The sequence below is a fragment of the Salvelinus fontinalis genome, chromosome 35, assembly GCF_029448725.1.
Source record: "Salvelinus fontinalis isolate EN_2023a chromosome 35, ASM2944872v1, whole genome shotgun sequence".
Classification (NCBI taxonomy): Eukaryota; Metazoa; Chordata; class Actinopteri; order Salmoniformes; family Salmonidae; genus Salvelinus; species Salvelinus fontinalis.
Window position 1 is genome coordinate 32,978,580 of NC_074699.1, and position 21,626 is coordinate 33,000,205.

Sequence of the window (21,626 nt, forward strand, 5' to 3'; positions counted from 1 at the left end):
CTCGGTCTCCCATTGTCACTCGGTCTCCCATTGTCACTCGGTCTCCCATTGTCACTCGGTCTCCCATTGTCACTCGGTCTCCCATTGTCACTCGGTCTCCCATTGTCACTCGGTCTCCCATTGTCACTCGGTCTCCCATTGTCAAGATATAAAAGAAAACCACAGTAGGGGAAAAACCGCTATTGGCCGTACCTTCTAAAACATTTGATAAACGTTTTTCCTCAGTTTCCCTTCACGAGCAATATTGGGTCCATATTCATGATTCTTCTCAGAGTAAGAGTGCTGATCTAGGATCAGGTCCCCCCTGTCCATATAAATCTTATTCATTATGATTTAAAAGGCACATCAGTTCCTAGACCAGCACTCCTTCTCTGAGACGCTGCATTAATACGTGCCCAGAACTTTCCCAAATGCTCAAAGAGCCAACTGTGTCTAACTGAATTCACTTTTGAGTAGAATGGAAAAGAAAAAAATATAATTGGTTGTACCGTCCAAAACCTTTTAAGAACTTGGTCATCAGTTTCACTTCACGCAGTTCAGAATGTTCCCAAATGTTCAACGTAGAGCCCAACAGCATCTAACTTCACTTCCGAAGTCTCCCAAGTCACTCTTCCTTGATTAGATTTGGAAGTCCAAGGCTCTTGCCCTCAGTGGTAATTTTAGTTAATTGCTGGGGGATAATTACACCTCCAATGTACATTAGGTTACGTCAGTCTGGATTAAGAGCTGCAATGGTTTTGACCTGTAATCTGGTGCGGTGACTCAATGGTGAATTAGGAGCAGCTGCGGCCAGCTGGAGACAATCATTGTCACCCCACAGCTGCTCTCTTTATCTCAACCTTTTTATCTAGTTCTGTCTCTGTCTCTGTCTCTGTCTCTGTCTCTGTCTCTGTCTCTGTCTGTCTGTCTGTCTGTCTGTCTGTCTGTCTGTCTGTCTGTCTCTCTCTCTCTCTCCCTTTCTCTCTCTCTCTCTCTCCAAACCCAGTGTCATTGTCACCCCACAGCTGCTCTCTTTAACGCTGCATTTTTTTCTCATTCTCTCTTATAGCAGCAGGCCGATGGCCCCCAACACTGCACATTGACTATGCTAAGATATCTTAATTTAGTTTGATTCTATGTTGTTTCAAAAGGTCCATCCAATTGGGAATGGACATCAATTCAACATCTATTCCATGTTGGTTTAACGTAATTGTGTTGAAATGACTTGGGAACAACATTGAATCAACCAGTGTGTGCCCAGTGGGATGTCAGTATTCATGCAGGTAGAAACTTTAGTCATTGAAGTGGTTGCAATTCCATATTTGACACATTGCTCTGTAGCCTAGCTGTGTTACATTTCTCCACAGTACATTTCATTCACATCTCTCTGTGATTCACCCCCTCCGTTGTCCTAGAAATGTTTGGCAAACGTATTGGGCTAATATCCTCCGTCAGAGATTGCTAATTTTACCCGGTGGCCTAGATGGGGTGTTGAGCGTTCAGTGTTCAGTGGCAGACTGGTAGTAGTAGAGGCACAGTGTTGAAGGGAAAGAAAAGGGACAGATTTGAGGCAGCCAGCCCAGGGGAAGGAGCAGCTAATGGGGGAAGGCTAATGGGCTCCCCCCTGGAGTGATATGACTGGCTGGTATTAGGTAAGTAGGTGGGTAGGTGGTGTGCTGGTATAATGGAAATGGTTTGGAACCATGCTTGCATGATAAGTAACCTTGTCTGAGACCTATAGATTTGCTTTGGACTGAATGTCCAATTTTGTGGTGTTTCATTCCTCTGCACCTGTGATGCTTTGTCAGGTGTGTCGATGGCTATCCTACTCAGATTTGACTAGCACTATTTATTTATTTGTGTTTATTTTTTATTTAACCTTTATTTAACTAGGCAAGTCAGTTAAAAACAAATTCTTATTTACAATGACGGCCTACCAAAAGGCAAAAGGCCTCCTGAGGGGACGGGGGCTGGGAATACAAAAAAAATATATAGGACAAAACACACATCACAACCAGAGAGACACCACAACACTACATAAAGAGAGGCCTAAGACACCAGCCGCAAAACCTAAACCTATAGGGGAGGGTCTGGGTGGGCATCTATCCGCGGCGGTGGCTCAGGTGCGGGATGCAGACCCCGCTCCACCGCTGGCTCACCCCACTTTGGTGGCACCTCTGGTGCGGGGACCCTCGTCGCCGACCCCGGACTGGGAACCCTCGTTGCGGGCCCCGGACTGGGCACCCTCACCCTCATCACTGGAGGCTTCTTGCCATGGATCATCATTGGAGGCTTCTTGCCATGGATCATCACTGGAGGCTTTGTGCCATGGATCATCACTGGAGGCTTCGTGCCATGGATCATCACTGGAGGCTTCTTGCCATGGATCATCACTGGAGGCTTCGTGCCATGAATCATCACTGGAGGCTTCTTGCCATGGATCATCACTGGAGTGGAGAGACACACAGGAGGCCTAGCTCTGGGAGCAGGCACAGGACTCACCAGGCTGGGGAGACATACAGGAGGATTAGTTCTTAGCACAGGCACAGGACTCACCAGGCTGGGGAGACATGCAGGAGGATTAGTTTTTGGTGCAGGCACAGGACTCACCAGGCTGGGGAGACGTACAGGAGGCCTTGTCCTTGGCCGAGGCACTGGATACACTGGGCCGTGGAGGCGCACTGGAGGTCTCGAGCTAAGAGCCTGCACAACCCGTCCTGGCTGGATGGTGACTTTGGCCCGGCACGTGCGGGGCGCAGGCACAGGACGCACTAGGCTGTGCAGACGCACTGGAGACACAGTGCGCAGAGCCGGCGCAGGATATCCTGGGCCGTAGAGACGTACTGGAGGTCTGGAGAGCAGGGCTGGCACAATCCGTCCTGGCTGGATGCTCACCCTAGCCCGGCAGATGCGGGAGCTGGGATGTAGCGCACCGGGCTAAGAACGCGTACTGGAGACAACATGCGCTCCACAGCATAACACGTTGCCTGACCAGTACGGCGCCAGAACGGGAAGTTCTGTCACGGCTGTTGAAGGAGGAGGACCAAGGTGCAGCGTGGTGATCGTACATTTTCTTTTTATTAGATAAAAATGACGCCGAACAAAACAATAAACACTACAAACACAAACCGTGAAGCTCAAAGGTTATGTGCCCTAAACAAAGTCATCTTCCCACAAACACAGGTGGAAAAAAGAGCTACCTAAGTATGGTTCTCAATCAGAGACAACGATAGACAGCTGCCCCTGATTGAGAACCATACCCGGCCAAAACATAAAACATAGAATGCCCACCCCAACTCACATCCTGACCAAACCAAAATAGAGACATAAAAAGGATCTCTAAGGTCAGGGCGTGACAATAGCATGGCAGCAACACCTGACAACACAGCATGGGAGCAACACCACATGACAACAACATGGTAGCAGCACAACAGGCAGCAGCACAACATGGTAGCAGCACAAAACATGGTACAAACATTATTGGGCACAGACAACAGCACAAAGGGCAAGAAGGTAGAGACAACAATACATCACGCGGAGCAGCCACAACTGTCATTAAGAGTGTCCATGATTGAGTCTTTGAATGAAGAGATGGAGATAAAACTGTCCAATTTGAGTGTTTTTTGCAGCTCGTTCCAGTTGATAGCTGCAGCAAACTGAAAAGAAGAGCGACCCAGTGATGTGTGTACTTTGGGGACCTTTAACAGAATGTGACTGGCAGAACAGGTGTTGCATGTGAAGGATGAGGGCTGCAGTAGTTATCTCAGATAATGGGGAGTGAAGCCTAAGGGGGTTTTATAAATAAGCATCAACCAGTGGGTCTTGCGACGGGTATACAGAGATGACCAGTTTACAGAGGAGTATAGAGTGCAGTGATGTGTCCTATAAGGAGCATTGGTGTCAAATCTGATTGCCAAATGGTAAAGAACATCTAGCCGCTCGAGAGCACCCTTACCTGCCGATCTGTAAATTACGTCTCCGTAATCTAGCATGGGTAGGATGGTCATCTGAATCAGGGTTAGTTTGGCAGCTGGGGAGAAAGAGGAGCGATTACGATAGAGGAAACCAAGTCTAGATTTAACCTGATCTAGATTTAGCCTGCAGCTTTGACATGTGCTGAGAGAAGGACAGTGTACCGTCTAGCCATACTCCTAAGTACTTGTATGAGGTGACTACCTCAAGCTCTAAACCTTCAGAGGTAGTAATCACACTGGTGGGGAGAAGGGCATTCTTCTTACCTAACCACATGACCTTTGTTTTGGAAGTGTTCAGAACAAGGTTAAGGGCAGAGAAAGCTTGTTGGACACTAAGAAAGCTTTGTTGTAGAATGTTTAACACAATATCTGGGGAGGGGCCAGCTGAGTAAAAGACTGTATCATCTGCATATAAATGGATGAGAGAGCTTCCTACTGCCTGAGCTATGTTGTTGATGTAAATTGAGAAGAGTGTGGGGCCTAGGATCGAGCCTTGGTGTACTCCCTTGGTGACAGGCAGTGGCTGAGACAGCAGATGTTCTGACTTTATACACTGCGCTCTTTGAGAGAGGTAGTTAGTAAACCAGGCCAAAAACCCCTCAGAGACACCAATACTCCTTAGCTGGCCCCCAAGAATGGAATGGTCTACCGTATCAAAGCTTTGGCCAAGTCAATAAAAATAGCAGCACAACATTACTTAGAATCATTTAACACCTTTTAAGGTTGCAGTGACACATCCATAATCTGAGCAGAAACCAGATTGCATACCAGAGAGAATACTATAGACATCAAGAAAGCCAGTCAGTTGATTATTGACACGTTTTTCCAACACTTTTTATAAACAGGACAAAATAGAAATTGGCCTATAACAGTTAGGATCAGCTTGATCTCCCCCTTTAAATAAAGGGCGCACCGTGGCTGCCTTCCAAGCACTGGGAACCTCCCCAGAGAGGAGAGACAGGTTCAAAGGTCAGAGACAGGCTTGGTGATGATAGGGGCTGCAACCTTAAAGAAGAAAGGATCTAAACCATCTGACCCAGATGTTCTTTGGGGTCCAGTTTAAGGAGCTCCTTTAACACCTCAGACTCAGTGACCGACTGCAGGAAGAAACTTTGTAGCGTGGGCACGGGCTTCTAAACTAGTAATGTATCACAGTTATAGAGCTTTTATTTTCACATTGTACTATATCTCAAAGGATGTGAGATACTCTATGGCAAGGTAACATTCTGTACCCTGTCCACCAGCAGTACTGTAGAGGGCCTAACTGAAAGCATGTTTGAAAAGTAGGCTAGCTAACCCTACTGACACAGACACAGGCAGTGCCATGCAGTCTGCACTAGAAAACTCAATGGGCTGAACTTCCTTTGAGAAAGTGGGTCTGTAGTAGCCTATTGGTTCATTGCAGTCCCTTAGATTTCACTCTTACTGCAACAGTGATACACGCCGTGTCTTCGACACCACTGTTGTTCTAGCAGTTTTGCTGACTGCAGCGCTGTGTGTTTTGTGTCCCAAATATCTACCCAGTGCACTATATAGGGAATAGGGTGCCATTTGGTTCGAGCTATGGTGTCTCCACTAAGCACACAGAGTCACTTCTGTTTCCTGTCTACCCCCCCCCCCCCCCCCCCCCCCCTATCTCTCTCTCTGCTACTGTACATTGTTGTGTTGATTTGCTGGCCCATTGGTTTCATAAGATTAGTGGGCGGCACTGTGTGAATAATGGCCCATTGGTTTCATAAGGTTAGTGGGCGGTACTGTGTGAATACAGACTACGGCACTGTCATTGACGGTGTTGTCATAATGGTTAGTGATGACAAATACACACTGCCAGTGTATTGTGACTAATATGTGTGGAAATTGAACAGTATTCAAAATGTCAGGGTTGATGTGAAGTCCATTCATTTGATGATGGGAATCTTCCTCCTCAAATTGAATCATTGGTAGAGAACTAACTTTAATAGCCAGTTAGTAAATGTGATGGTTCTGCACTACATCACTAGATGTGTACAGTGTGTAACCGAGAGATTTAAGAGGAATGATATCAGTGATGATTGGCCCCTGTATGACCTGCTTCCACAGAGAACTGATCCAGGATGACTGGAACTAACTAACCAACATGGGCACACACAACTTGGGTCACCATGACGACCTAACATGGTGGTGATATAATGAAAGGTTCTTGGTGTTACAGACTAATTGTGGAGGGATTCTCTGTCTGAAAGGAGTCGAGGACTGAATCTCCAGATTCCTAAGGAAGCAGACTATCTCAGATTTCCCCTAACATTGTATAGGTGAGGAGGGAGTCCCCGCCTCGCTCTGTTGACCGATGCCTAAAAGAGTTTGTCTTCTATCAGTTTCAGTGGATAGTTTTTGTGCCAAAGTGCTTGGATGTTGCTCTGGGGGCCTATTCACCCTGTTCTATGCTGCTGCTGTGGTTGGCCCTACTCTACAGTAGCTTCTGCTATTCTGGCAGCTTACCAGCAGCTGGTGTGTCTATGGCCATGCTTCCTCTGTCTCCGTCTGATAGGTTTTTTCACACTCGATTCTGCTGATGTTACGCTGTCATCAACCCCCAGTACTCGGGGGTGAAGTGTCCCCTAGCTACTGATCTAGGATCAGCTTCCCCTCCCCAATCCTCACATTAACCAATAGTGGGGGAAATGCAAAACTGACCCAAGATCAGCGTATAGGGGTAATTTCTTCCTACACCCATCGACCCCCAGCTGACACAGCTATGACACAGTAGTCATTTTGCCTAGGGGATAACACACTACCCAAGCCTGAGAGGGAACTGTGAGACAAATAGATGTTTTGCAGTTGATTGCTGAGTGGGCTGATTGCACAACGTTTCGGTTGGTTTCACTTAACAAGGAAACTGTGACTAAGTTTGCACTACAGCCGTGATAGGCCTACGGTGTTTCATCATCAACCAATCTGGGTGAGTTTCCTGAAAACCTTGTTTGATGGGCAATGTATATGTGTGAACGAACAAAACGTGTGAAATGAAGCACTTTGCTGTTCTACAAGTGATGTGGGTAGTCTGGGTCGTCAAAATAAATTGAGAAGCACATTAGCTACTAGGCTTTCAGGAAACTGGCAACTGAATGATAAGCACACAGCTGTCTGTTGACCTTTAGGCCAAGACTTTGACAACTTTGACTAAGCTTGTGAGCTGTTCTTGAAAGAAAAGCCTTTCTCCCAGATTTCTTCTGCATTGTGGTAGATAAACTCATTCAGATGACTCGGTCAAGGCTTGTACACACACAAACACAAACACATGTACACACACACACACACACACACACACACACACACACACACACACACACACACACACATACACACACACACACACACACACACACACACACACACACACACATATGTACACACACACACACACACAAACACATGTACACACACACACACACACACACACACACACACACACACACACACACATGTACACACACACACACACTTGTACACACACAAACACAAACACATGTACACACACAAACACAAACACATGTACACACATATTCCCTTTCAGGAACTGAACCAGTCAGGGGTTATTATTGTTCCTGTAATGAATGACAGTAGTCGTTTCAGCTGACGACCCCCGGCCTTTAGAACACAGAGTGTTTCCTGAGGGGAAACCTTGTAAAATCACAGGTCAGACCTGTACTGCATAAAGACTACAGCCACAGTGTCACAGTTCAGCCCTGTACTGCATAAAGACTACAGTCACAGTGTCACAGTTCAGCCCTGTACTGCATAAATACTACAGCCACAGTGTCACAGTTCAGCCCTGTACTGCATAAAGACTACAGCCACAGTTCAGCCCTGTACTGCATAAAGACTACAGCCACAGTTCAGCCCTGTACTGCATAAAGACTACAGCCACAGTGTCACAGTTCAGCCCTGTACTGCATACAGACTACAGTCACAGTTCAGCCCTGTACTGCATAAAGACTACAGCCACAGTGTCACAGTTCAGCCCTGTACTGCATAAAGACTACAGCCACAGTGTCACAGTTCAGCCATGTACTGCATAAAGACTACAGCCACAGTGTCACAGTTCAGCCCTGTACTGCATAAAGACTACAGTCACAGTTCAGCCCTGTACTGCATAAAGACTACAGCCACAGTGTCACAGTTCAGCCCTGTACTGCATAAAGACTACAGCCACAGTTCAGCCCTGTACTGCATAAAGACTACAGCCACAGTTCAGCCCTGTACTGCATAAAGACTACAGCCACAGTGTCACAGTTCAGCCCTGTACTGCATAAAGACTACAGTCACAGTGTCACAGTTCAGCCCTGTACTGCATAAAGACTACAGTCACAGTTCAGCCCTGTACTGCATAAAGACTACAGCCACAGTGTCACAGTTCAGCCATGTACTGCATAAAGACTACAGCCACAGTGTCACAGTTCAGCCCTGTACTGCATAAAGACTACAGTCACAGTTCAGCCATGTACTGCATAAAGACTACAGCCACAGTGTCACAGTTCAGCCCTGTACTGCATAAAGACTACAGTCACAGTTCAGCCCTGTACTGCATAAAGACTACAGCCACAGTGTCACAGTTCAGCCATGTACTGCATAAAGCCTACAGCCACAGTGTCACAGTTCAGCCCTGTACTGCATAAAGACTACAGTCACAGTTCAGCCCTGTACTGCATAAAGACTACAGCCACAGTGTCACAGTTCAGCCCTGTACTGCATAAATACTACAGCCACAGTGTCACAGTTCAGCCCTGTACTGCATAAAGACTACAGCCACAGTGTCACAGTTCAGCCCTGTACTGCATAAATACTACAGCCACAGTGTCACAGTTCAGCCCTGTACTGCATAAAGACTACAGCCACAGTGTCACAGTTCAGCCCTGTACTACATAAAGCCTACAGCCACAGTGTCACAGTTCAGCCCTGTACTGCATAAATACTACAGCCACAGTGTCACAGTTCAGCCCTGTACTGCATAAAGACTACAGCCACAGTGTCACAGTTCAGCCCTGTACTGCATAAAGACTACAGCCACAGTGTCACAGTTCAGCCCTGTACTGCATAAATACTACAGCCACAGTGTCACAGTTCAGACCTGTACTGCATAAATACTACAGCCACAGTTCAGCCCTGTACTGCATAAAGCCTACAGCCACAGTGTCACAGTTCAGCCCTGTACTGCATAAAGACTACAGCCACAGTGTCACAGTTCAGCCCTGTACTGCATAAAGCCTACAGCCACAGTGTCACAGTTCAGCCCTGTACTGTATAAAGACTACAGCCACAGTGTCACAGTTCAGCCCTGTACTGCATAAATACTACAGCCACAGTTCAGCCCTGTACTGCATAAAGACTACAGCCACAGTTCAGCCCTGTACTGCATAAAGACTACAGCCACAGTGTCACAGTTCAGCCCTGTACTGCATAAAGACTACAGTCACAGTGTCACAGTTCAGCCCTGTACTGCATAAAGACTACAGTCACAGTTCAGCCCTGTACTGTATAAAGACTACAGCCACAGTGTCACAGTTCAGCCATGTACTGCATAAAGACTACAGCCACAGTGTCACAGTTCAGCCCTGTACTACATAAAGACTACAGCCACAGTGTCACAGTTCAGCCCTGTACTGCATAAATACTACAGCCACAGTGTCACAGTTCAGCCCTGTACTGCATAAAGACTACAGTCACAGTTCAGCCCTGTACTGCATAAAGACTACAGCCACAGTGTCACAGTTCAGCCCTGTACTGCATAAATACTACAGCCACAGTGTCACAGTTCAGCCCTGTACTGCATAAAGACTACAGCCACAGTGTCACAGTTCAGCCCTGTTCTGCATAAATACTACAGCCACAGTGTCACAGTTCAGCCCTGTACTGCATAAAGCCTACAGCCACAGTGTCACAGTTCAGCCCTGTACTGCATAAAGACTACAGCCACAGTGTCACAGTTCAGCCCTGTACTGCATAAATACTACAGCCACAGTGTCACAGTTCAGCCCTGTACTGCATAAATACTACAGCCACAGTGTCACAGTTCAGCCCTGTACTGCATAAATACTACAGCCACAGTGTCACAGTTCAGCCCTGTACTACATAAAGCCTACAGCCACAGTGTCACAGTTCAGCCCTGTACTGCATAAATACTACAGCCACAGTGTCACAGTTCAGCCCTGTACTGCATAAAGCCTACAGCCACAGTGTCACAGTTCAGCCCTGTACTGCATAAAGACTACAGCCACAGTGTCACAGTTCAGCCCTGTACTGCATAAATACTACAGCCACAGTGTCACAGTTCAGCCATGTACTGCATAAATACTACAGCCACAGTGTCACAGTTCAGCCCTGTACTGCATAAATACTACAGCCACAGTGTCACAGTTCAGCCCTGTACTACATAAAGCCTACAGCCACAGTGTCACAGTTCAGCCCTGTACTGCATAAATACTACAGCCACAGTGTCACAGTTCAGCCCTGTACTACATAAAGCCTACAGCCACAGTGTCACAGTTCAGCCCTGTACTGCATAAAGACTATAGCCACAGTGTCACAGTTCAGCCCTGTACTGCATAAAGACTACAGCCACAGTGTCACAGTTCAGCCCTGTACTGCATAAAGACTACAGCCACAGTTCAGCCCTGTACTGCATAAAGACTACAGCCACAGTGTCACAGTTCAGCCAGGTACTGCATAAATACTACAGCCACAGTGTCACAGTTCAGCCCTGTATGCTGACTCACAGCAGCCAACTCCTGCACCTAAGAAAAGGACACAAGCTGGTCTGAATCAGTGGTTGCCTTCCAAATGTCACCCTATTCCCTATTTAGTGCTCTACATTTGACGAGGGCCCAATAGGGTCTGGTTAAAAAGCAGTGCATCCTATAATAGGGAATAGGTTGCCATTTGGGATGCACACAGTCTCTGATGCACACAGTCTCTGTACAAATTGTACAAATTCAACTGGGAGATTGTCAGGTGTTATCGATGGCAGATAGTTTTGTGAACTCTGAGGATCAGTTCAGTAACACTGGCCATGAAGAGCCACGGTTGTGCAGGCTTTTGTTCCAGCCATGCATTAACACACCTGATTCAACAAATCAAGACATTGATTTGGAGGCCAGTTCTGCCATATGTCTCTGGTTAGTGTCAAACCACTGAATCAGGAGGAGCCTGTCTGTCTGTCCATCTGTCTTATCTGTTATTAGCCGGTGCTGTGGTGTTGTGCCTGTGCCTTGTAGGACACATTAGCTCCATTATATTTAGCCACCTGATGACCGTGTGGCGTGCTGCTTTCTGTCCTCGCTAATTTGTGTGACATCACTCGACGTTCACAGTGTTAGGGTGAAACCAGTCTACTTTTAGGACAAAGAAACACCAAGTTCAAGGTTTATTTCCCTGTAGTCGTTTCAGATATTGTTAGTGCTCTGAAGTCAAACGCAAAGCATGGTCTGTGAGGATGAGGATGAGGAGAGTGCACTTCTCTGGTAAAAGAGCATTTCACTGCTGGTTGATGTTCACACTTTCAGCTACCGTACAGTCCTACACTGTTGCAGTTAGCTAGTGGAGGTTCTTCTCTAGCACTTGTTATAGTGAGACCTGGGCTCAAATCATATTTCAAATCATTCCAAATGCTTTAGCTGTTCTTTATTGAGCTTGCCTGGTGCGATGGAATCAATTGAAAAGTCCCAAAAGTGTAAACCTCTCCCACCAGGCTTTCACTAAAAGTATTACTGTTTCAAATAGCATGTGAACGCAGGTCTGCAGTAGACTGCTCCTCCCAGAAGTAGGATGTCTGAGAAGCAAGGCTACACGCCAGACAGTACCTCTTAGAAAAAAAGGTGCTATCTAGAATCTTAAAGGGTTCTTCAGCTGCCCCATAGGAGAACCCATTGAAGAACCCTTTTTGTTCCATGTTAGAACCCTTTCTACAGAGGGTTCTACATGGAACCCAAAAGGGTTCTACCTAGAACAAAAAAGGGTTATACCTAGAATCAAAAAGGGTTCTCCTATGGGGACAGCCGGATAACCCTTTTTGCTAAGAGTGTGACGATGTAGTCATTTCCTTCCCATTGTGTGGTAAGGAGTAAAGGCTATCACAAATTCCTCAGTCATGTAGATGTACAGACAAAGGCATCTTGTGGCCTGTGTTGTCCAGCAGCTAGAGCCTCTGACCCCAGTACACATACTGTATGTCAGAGTCGGCATGGGTTGGAATCTTAAGACAAAATACATTCTACACTTCTAGGATACCCAGCATCACCCCACATGTTATGTGGCGTACATTGTGGCGTACATAGTATTTGTTTATATTTTACTGTGTAAGGTACAGAGCAGTGGAGGCTGCTGAGTGGAGGACTTCTCATAATAATGTCTGGGATGGAGTGGATGGAATGGTATCCAAAACGTGTGTTTGATACCATTCCATTCACTCAATTCCAACCATTATTTTGAGCCGTCCTCCCCTCAGCAACCTCCACTGGTACCGAGTGCTTTATGTGTATGGTGTTAACTTCAGTACAGAAATGTGTAGGTGGCTTAACTTACCCTGTCCCATGGCCTAACTTACCCCATACCCGGGGTCATTTTTGTGAAATGACCAGTTGTTTTGGACAAGCTACGTTTGCAAAACTAATGTTTAAATGAATTCTGATTATATCCAGAAATACAGTATGTGTATATATCTTAGTTAGGAAGAATGCTATATTTCCCTTGACGGAGTGATGCTGAATGTAAAACATGTTTTCCTTACCCCACTCTCCCCTAAATGTGTCTTTTCCATAAAACCTCCAGTACACAGTTCTTCTCCATAAAACCCATGTTACATCGAAGTTCCATTATCTGCTGTTCTAGGTGCTGTGTTCCACCTCCAGAGGTCAGGGGTCAGGTATATAGTGCCCTGGGTAGAAGTTGTTCTCAGGCTACACAGTACTTACCCTCCTCATATCTATATCAGTTTCCGGTCTTCACAAAAAGGAGAGGTGTGGGAAGGTTTTTCCAGCTCTGTTGCCTCTCAACATAAAATAATTTGGCATGGTAGTACATTCACATGCTCCAACACATATCATCTCTATTGGATAGTGGCAAACGTAGAATTATTGGTTAGTGGCAAACGTAGAATTATTGGTTAGTGGCAAACGTAGAATTATTGGTTAGTGGCAAACGTAGAATTATTGGTTAGTGGCAAACGTAGAATTATTGGTTAGTGGCAAACGTAGAATTATTGGTTAGTGGCAAACGTAGACGTTGTCCTTTCCTCAGCTTACTAACCCTCTTAGCAGAACAGAGTCAGGGGGATATTTCTGCAGTGATGAATACTGGTGTGTCTTGTCCTTTAGCAGCGCTTGGGTTTTTAGCTTTCTGACTGGTCTTCAGGGAGCTCACAGTTCTGGACTTCTCTCTGACCGGTCTTCAGGGAGCTCACAGTTCTGGACTTCTCTCTGACTGGTCTTCAGGGAGCTCACAGTTCTGGACTTCTCTCTGACCGGTCTTCAGGGAGCTCACAGTTCTGGACTTCTCTCTGACCGGTCTTCAGGGAGCTCACAGTTCTGGACTTCTCTCTGACCGGTCTTCAGGGAGCTCACAGTTCTGGACTTCTCTCTGACCGGTCTTCAGGGAGCTCACAGTTCTGGACTTCTCTCTGACCGGTCTTCAGGGAGCTCACAGTTCTGGACTTCTCTCTGACTGGTCTTCAGGGAGCTCACAGTTCTGGACTTCTCTCTGACTGGTCTTCAGGGAGCTCAAATTTCTTGACTTCTCTCTGACTGGTCTTCAGGGAGCTCAAAGTTCTGGACTTCTCTCTGACTGGTCTTCAAGGAGCTCAAATTTCTGGACTTCTCTCTGACCGGTCTTCACGGAGCTCACAGTTCTGGACTTCTCTTTGACCGGTCTTCAGGGAGCTCAAAGTTCTGGACTTCTCTCTGACCGGTCTTCAGGGAGCTCAATGTTCTGGATGTCTCACTGACTGGTCTTTAGGGAGCTCAATGTTCTGGATGTCTCACTGACTGGTCTTCAGGGAGCTCAAAGTTATGGACTTCTCTTTCACCGGTCTTCAGGGAGCTCAAAGTTCTGGACTTCTCTCTGACTGGTCTTCAAGGAGCTCAAATTTCTTGACTTCTCTTTGACCGGTCTTCAGGGAGCTCAAAGTTCTGGACTTCTCTCTGACTGGTCTTCAAGGAGCTCAAATTTCTTGACTTCTCTCTGACTGGTCTTCACGGAGCTCAAAGTTCTGGACTTCTCTCTGACCTTCGTGGCTCAGCTGTTAGCCTACTTTTTAAGAAATTAGCCTACTGTACTGTACTGAATTTTAATCTTCTTATCACTGCCAAAGGAATGGTCTCTCTCTGCTTCAGAACTTAACTCCTTTGATTGACACCCAATCCAACACATTTTGATTCCCACAACTTTATGGGGAAGTTGTTTTTCAAATAACCAAAGGAGAACCTTTAGGCAATGTTATGGGAACGTTCAGTGTTAGCTGGGACAGTCCTTTAAAACAAATGAGCCTGCCTGGTAGTGTCCCTGTCTGTTTGTGCTTTATTCCTCTCAGTGTGTTGTCATTCCCTGATTGATGACGTTTAATATGGGACCTATTTAGTAGGTTGTCATGCCAAAGGTGTGCTGTATGACTTGACGATGATTAAAGAGTCGGCTAAATCATGTACAGTAGGAGACCACGCTAAAACCAAATGGTGAAACAGTTTCCTCTGGGGTTTGTAATCGGCTATCTTATTACATTATTATTGTGTTGTTTGTGCTTCCATAGCATGTATCTGCTACCAACCAACACATCTTTCTTTATACAGTGATATATGGCACCACTTGAGCATGTTTTATGTAAACGGTTTCAGTAAAACACAGCCCATTAAGAATGACCATCTCCCCATCCAATTTGTGAGCCATCAGACCAAGGTACATGTAGATCACAGGAGGTTGGTGGCAACTTAATTTGGGAGGACAGGCTCGTGGTAATAGCTGGAGCAGAATAAGTGGAATGGTATCAACTACTATGTGTTTGATGCAATTCCATTTATTCAGTTCCAGCCATTATTATGAGCCGTCCTCCCCTCAGCAGCCTCCACTGATGTAGATTCAGACTGATACACTCTGACCTGCTGCAGGGGGGAGTAAGAAAGAGAAGTTGTGATTGCCTCTGCAGATGTCATCTCTCTGAAGGGCCCACTTTATCACACTGTTGACATGAATGAGGGAGGTAATGAAGGGAAAGGAGGTCAGGAATGATACAAAGTAAAAGAGAGAAAGAGGGAGTGAAGAGGAGAGGTAGTGGATACAATGAATATAGAGGCAGAGAGAGGGATAGATAGTGAAGAGGGCAAAGGAGAGAGAGGGAGAAAGACATAAAGAGAAGAGGAGAGGTAGAGAATACATGAAATGGAGAAAGAGCCAGAGAGAGAGAGAGATGAAACCTAATAGCTTGGTGATTATTACCTCTCTCTCTCCCAGACCTCTGAGCGTCACCAGAGTGCCACTGTGCCGTTCAATTCCATGAGGAGTTTACCAGTGTCATCATTACACACACACACACACACACACACACACACACACACACACACACACACACACACACACACACACACACACACACACACACACACACACACACACACACACACACACACACACACACACACACACACACTGCCATTACTCCCCCAGTATCCCTGATCTAATTTCTTTCTCACACACTATTCAATCTAATGAGTGTTACTGCATGATAAATGTGTCTGTCTGTGTCAGTGAGAGCACATCAACAACAAGAAAAGTGATGATACTGATATGATATCTCTCTGTCTTTCCTCTCGCTTCCCCTCCCTACCCCTACCTTCATCCCCTCTCTCTCCCTCTCTCTCTCTCTCTCCCTCCATCCTCTCCCTCTCTCTCTCTCTCTCCCTCCATCCTCTCCCTCTCCCTCCATCCTCTCCCTCTCTCTCTCTCTCTCCCTCCATCCTCTCCCTCTCTCTCTCTCTCTCCCTCCATCCTCTCCCTCTCTCTCTCTCTCTCTCTCCATTCCCTCTCTCTCTTTCTCCCCACCTCTCTCTCTCTCTCTCTCTCTCTCTCTCTCTCTCTCTCTCTCTCTCTCTCTCTCTCTCTCTCTCTCTCTCTCTCTCTCTCTCTCTCTCTCTCTCTCTCTCTCTCTCTCTCTCTCTCTCTCTCTCTCTCTCTCTCTCTCTCTCTCTCTCTCCCTCCCCTCCATCTCTATAGCTGCTGAGTGAGAAGATAAGTGGTGCTGAAGGGACAAAGCTGGATGAAGACTTCATGGAGATGGAGAGGGTAAGGATGAGGTCTCTGGGGTGTAGTGTCTCCTAGGTACAGATCTAGGATCAGCTTCCCCTCCACCTATCCTAAACTTAACCATTAGTAGGGAAAATGCTAAACTGAACTAAGATCAGTGTCTAAGAGAAACTTCACTCTACTCCCAATGGTTGCGTCCCAAATGGCAACCTATTCCCTATGTAGTGCACTACTGTTGACCTGAGCCCTATGGGCCTTTTTTCAAAAGTAATGCACTTTATAGGAAATAGGGTGCCATTTATGACGGAGACAATAACTACCAGACCTCAGGATGGAAGCAATACTGCTCTTTGACAGTCCACGATGGTGTTCTTCTGTGGTCTCGGGAACTCACAGGGGTGCAGGCTTTTGTTCAAGCCCAGCACTGGGCACAGACTTCAGTTCAATGTCTAGTGTTGAATTACATTTGGTTGAGTTGTCAGCTGACGTGAAATCAACAAAAAAACAAATTGTATATATACAGTTGATGTCGGAAGTTTCATTAAAACTCGTTTTCAACCACTCCACAAATTTCTTGTTAACAAACTATAGTTTTGGCAAGTCGGTTCAGACATCTACTTTGTGCATGACACAAGTAATTTTTCCAACAATTGTTTACAGCCAGATTATTTCACTTATAATTCACTGTATCACAATACCAGTGGGTCAGAAGTTCACATACACTAAATTGACTGTGTCTTTAAACAGTTTGGAAAATTCCAGAAAATGATGTCATGGCTTTAGAAGCTTCTGATAGGCTGATTGACATCATTTGAGTCAATTGGAGGTGTACCTGTGGATGTATTTCAAGGCCTACCTTCAAACTCAGTGCATCTTTGCTTGACATCATAGGAAAATCAAAATAAATCAGCCAAGACCTCAGAAAAAAATGGTAGACCTCCACAAGTCTGGTTCATCCTTGGGAGCAATTTCCAAATGCCTGAAGGTACCACGTTCATCTGTACAAACAATAGCACGCAAGTATAAACACCATGGGACCAGGCAGCCGTCATACCGCTCAGGAAGGAGACGCGTTCTGTCTCCTAGAAATGAACGTACTTTGTTTGCGAAAAGTGCAAATCAATCCCAGAGCAACAGGAAAGGACCTTGTGAAGATGCTGGAGGAAACAGGTACAAAAGTATCTATATCCAGAGTAAAACTAGTCCTATACCGACATAACCGCTCAGCAAGGAAGAAGCCACTGCTCCAAAACTGCCATAAAAAAGCCAGACTACGGTTTGCAACTGCACATGGGGACAAAGATCGTACTTTTTGGAGAAATGTCCTCTGGTCTCATGAAACAACAATAGAACTGTTTGGCCATAATGACCATCGTTATGTTTGGAGGAAAAAGGGGGAGGCTTGCAAGCCGAAAAACACCATCCCAACTGTGAAGGACGGTGGTGGCAGCATCATGTTGTGGGGGTGCTTTGCTGCAGGAGGGACTGGTGCACTTCACAAACTAGATTGCATCACGAGGAAGGAAAGTTATGTGGATATATTGAAGTAACATCTCAAGACATCAGTCAGGAAGTTAAAGCTTTGTCGCAAATGGATCTTCCAAATGGACAATGACCCCAAGCATACTTCCAAAGTTGTGGCAAAATGCCTTAAGGACAACAAAGTCAAGGTATTGGAGTGGCCATCACAAAGCCCTGACCTCAATCCTATAGAAAATGTGTGGGCAGAACTGAAAAAGCGTGTGTGAGCAAGGAGGCCTACAAACCTGACACAGGTACTAATTGAGTGTATGTAAACTTCTGACCCACTGGGAATGTGATGAAAGAAATAAAAGCTGAAATAAATCATTCTCTCTACTATTATTCTGACATTTCACATTCTTAAAATAAAGTGGTGATCCTAACTGACATAAAACAGGGATTTTTTACTAGGATTTAAATGTCAGGAATTGTAGAAAACTGAGTTTAAATGTATTTGGCTACGGTGTATGTAAACTTCTGACTTCAACTGTATATTTACCATGTCATTGGATTTGGGATAAAAGTTGGGTGAAAAAAAGCGAAATTCCCTTATGTTGATGATTTCGGGTAAAATGACGTGGAAACAACGTTGACTCAACCAGTAATTGCCCAGTGGAAACACACCTGAATCAACCTATCATTGAGTGTTTAAGTGGTTGAGTCAGGTTCCTGCAGGGGGTGCAGGCTTTTGTTCCAGCTCAATATAAAAAAAACCTGATTCAACTTCTCAACTCACCATCAAGTGTTTGAGTTGCTGGATCGGCTGTGTTGGTACTGGGCTGAAACACAGACCTACAATGGGCTGGAAGGGTCTCCAGTAGAGGTCGACCTCTAGTCTCCAGGACCAAGGAGGAAGAACAGTTGTCTTCTTGTAACCAATACGTGCTGAAATAAAGACCCTCTCTATTGAGCTAACATGATCGTCTGTTCTAGAAAATCGATGTCACCAACAAATCAGTGTTGGACCTCTTGACCAAAACAACAGAATACCTACAACCTAACCCAGGTGAGACAACACTTTACGGAATATTGACTAATGTTCAAAGTTGGTAAAGATGATATCTTTGAAGTTGGTGAAATAATGCAGAAGTTATAGAACTTTGCAATGTAGGTGAATGGTTAGGATGGATGGAAGGGGTGGATGGATGGATTGGATGGATGGATGGATGGAAGGAATCAAGGGGTGGATGGATGGATGGATGGATGGATGGATGGATGGAAGGGGTGGGTGGATGGATGGATGGATGGATGGATGGAAGGGGTGGATGGATGGATGGAAGGGATGGATGGATGAGTGGATGGATGGATGGATGGATGGATGGAAGGGATGGATGGATGGGTGAGTGGATGGATGGATGGATGGAAGGGATGGATGGATGGAAGGGGTGGATGGATGGATGGATGGAAGGGGTGGATGGATGGATGAAAGCAAGTCAGCAGTGTGATGCAGGGTGGTATGCTGCTGGTGACAAATAAAACAAACACAAATAAAAAGTGATCACTTCATGTGTTTTGCTGTAGCTTCCAGAGCCAAGTTGGGGATGTTAAACACAGTATCGAAGATGAGAGGACAGGTGAAGACCACAGGATACCCACAGACCGAGGGCCTACTGGGGGACTGTATGATGCGCTATGGACATGATCTGGGAGACCAGTCCTCCTTCGGTATGAATCTCACACACACACACACACACACGTTCAGCACACATACGTGCACACACACACACACACACACACACACACACACACACACACACACACACACACACACACACACACACACACACACACACACACACACACACACACACACACACACACACACACACACACACACGCTGTGCTATGTGAAGGCTGTGACGAGCACGAGAGGAAGCCTTTGAAAAGCTTTTCATCCTAACCTGACTGTGCACGCCCACCAACCCACCCACGCTCGCACACACACACACACACACACACACACACACACACACACACACACACACACACACACACACACACACACACACACACACACACACACACCCCCCCCCCCCCTGTGTGCAGCCAGCTAGTATGTAGGTGTTTCCGCCTGTGAAAACCTGTGGCTTTGTTGAGCTGCTTCCCGTCTCAACTCTGACACCTGGTGGGTACAAATCGTACTTACTCTGAACATGGGTTTTCATAATATCATTAGTATAGGCCCAGTTTCCCAGACACAAATTAGGGGTAGTTCTAGACTAAAGCCCATGTTCCCATCTTAGTGAAAGTTTAAGGCCAGGAAGGTGTTCTGTAGAGCAGTACACTTGACAGCAGACAATGCGCCTTTTAAAAGCAATTTGGAGATTGCATTCATAATAAATGCTGAGAATGTTGGTTCAAGCATGAATAATCTTCAACCGTGTTCTGCTCTATGAATGAATCCCAGTCTAGACTTCAACCGTGTTCTGCTCTATGAATGAATCCCAGTCTAGACTTCAACCGTGTTCTGCTCTATGAATGAATCCCAGCCTAGACTTCAACCGTGTTCTGCTCTATGAATGAATCCCAGTCTAGACTTCAACCGTGTCCTGCTCTATGAATGAATCCCAGTCTAGACTTCAACCGTGTACTGCTCTATGAATGAATCCCAGCCTAGACTTCAACCGTGTACTGCTCTATGAATGAATCCCAGCCTAGACTTCAACCATGTTCTGCTCTATGAATGAATCCCAGCCTAGACTTCAACCGTGTTCTGCTCTATGAATGAATCCCAGCCTAGACTTCAACCATGTTCTGCTCTATGAATGAATCCCAGCCTAGACTTCAACCATGTTCTGCTCTATGAATGAATCCCAGCCTAGACTTCAACCGTGTACTGCTCTATGAATGAATCCCAGCCTAGACTTCAACCATGTTCTGCTCTATGAATGAATCCCAGCCTAGACTTCAACCGTGTTCTGCTCTATGAATGAATCCCAGCCTAGACTTCAACCGTGTTCTGCTCTATGAATGAATCCCAGCCTAGACTTCAACCGTGTACTGCTCTATGAATGAATCCCAGCCTAGACTTCAACCATGTTCTGCTCTATGAATGAATCCCAGCCTAGACTTCAACCGTGTTCTGCTCTATGAATGAATCCCAGCCTAGACTTCAACCATGTTCTGCTCTATGAATGAATCCCAGCCTAGACTTCAACCATGTTCTGCTCTATGAATGAATCCCAGCCTAGACTTCAACCGTGTACTGCTCTATGAATGAATCCCAGCCTAGACTTCAACCGTGTTCTGCTCTATGAATGAATCCCAGCCTAGACTTCAACCGTGTACTGCTCTATGAATGAATCCCAGCCTAGACTTCAACCATGTTCTGCTCTATGAATGAATCCCAGCCTAGACTTCAACCGTGTACTGCTCTATGAATGAATCCCAGCCTAGACTTCAACCATGTTCTGCTCTATGAATGAATCCCAGCCTAGACTTCAACCGTGTACTGCTCTATGAATGAATCCCAGCCTAGACTTCAACCATGTTCTGCTCTATGAATGAATCCCAGCCTAGACTTCAACCGTGTACTGCTCTATGAATGAATCCCAGCCTAGACTTCAACCATGTTCTGCTCTATGAATGAATCCCAGCCTAGACTTCAACCGTGTACTGCTCTATGAATGAATCCCAGCCTAGACTTCAACCATGTTCTGCTCTATGAATGAATCCCAGCCTAGACTTCAACCGTGTTCTGCTCTATGAATGAATCCCAGCCTAGACTTCAACCGTGTTCTGCTCTATGAATGAATCCCAGCCTAGACTTCAACCGTGTTCTGCTCTATGAATGAATCCCAGCCTAGACTTCAACCGTGTTCTGCTCTATGAATGAATCCCAGCCTAGACTTCAACCGTGTTCTGCTCTATGAATGAATCCCAGCCTAGACT

At 45.9% G+C, this 21,626-nt stretch overlaps 1 protein-coding gene across 2 annotated transcripts in view; it reads left to right on the plus strand.

Annotated features, from left to right (window-relative positions):
- Positions 1 to 21,626, plus strand: part of sh3gl3a (SH3-domain GRB2-like 3a) — a 43,813-nt gene that overhangs the window by 11,649 nt on the left and 10,538 nt on the right. For both annotated transcript variants that reach the window (XM_055900029.1, XM_055900030.1), the window contains exons 2-4: positions 16,185 to 16,253; positions 18,669 to 18,741; positions 19,257 to 19,400. In XM_055900029.1, the coding sequence (XP_055756004.1) occupies positions 16,185 to 16,253; positions 18,669 to 18,741; positions 19,257 to 19,400 (286 nt within the window). The remainder of the gene's footprint in view (positions 1 to 16,184; positions 16,254 to 18,668; positions 18,742 to 19,256; positions 19,401 to 21,626) is intronic.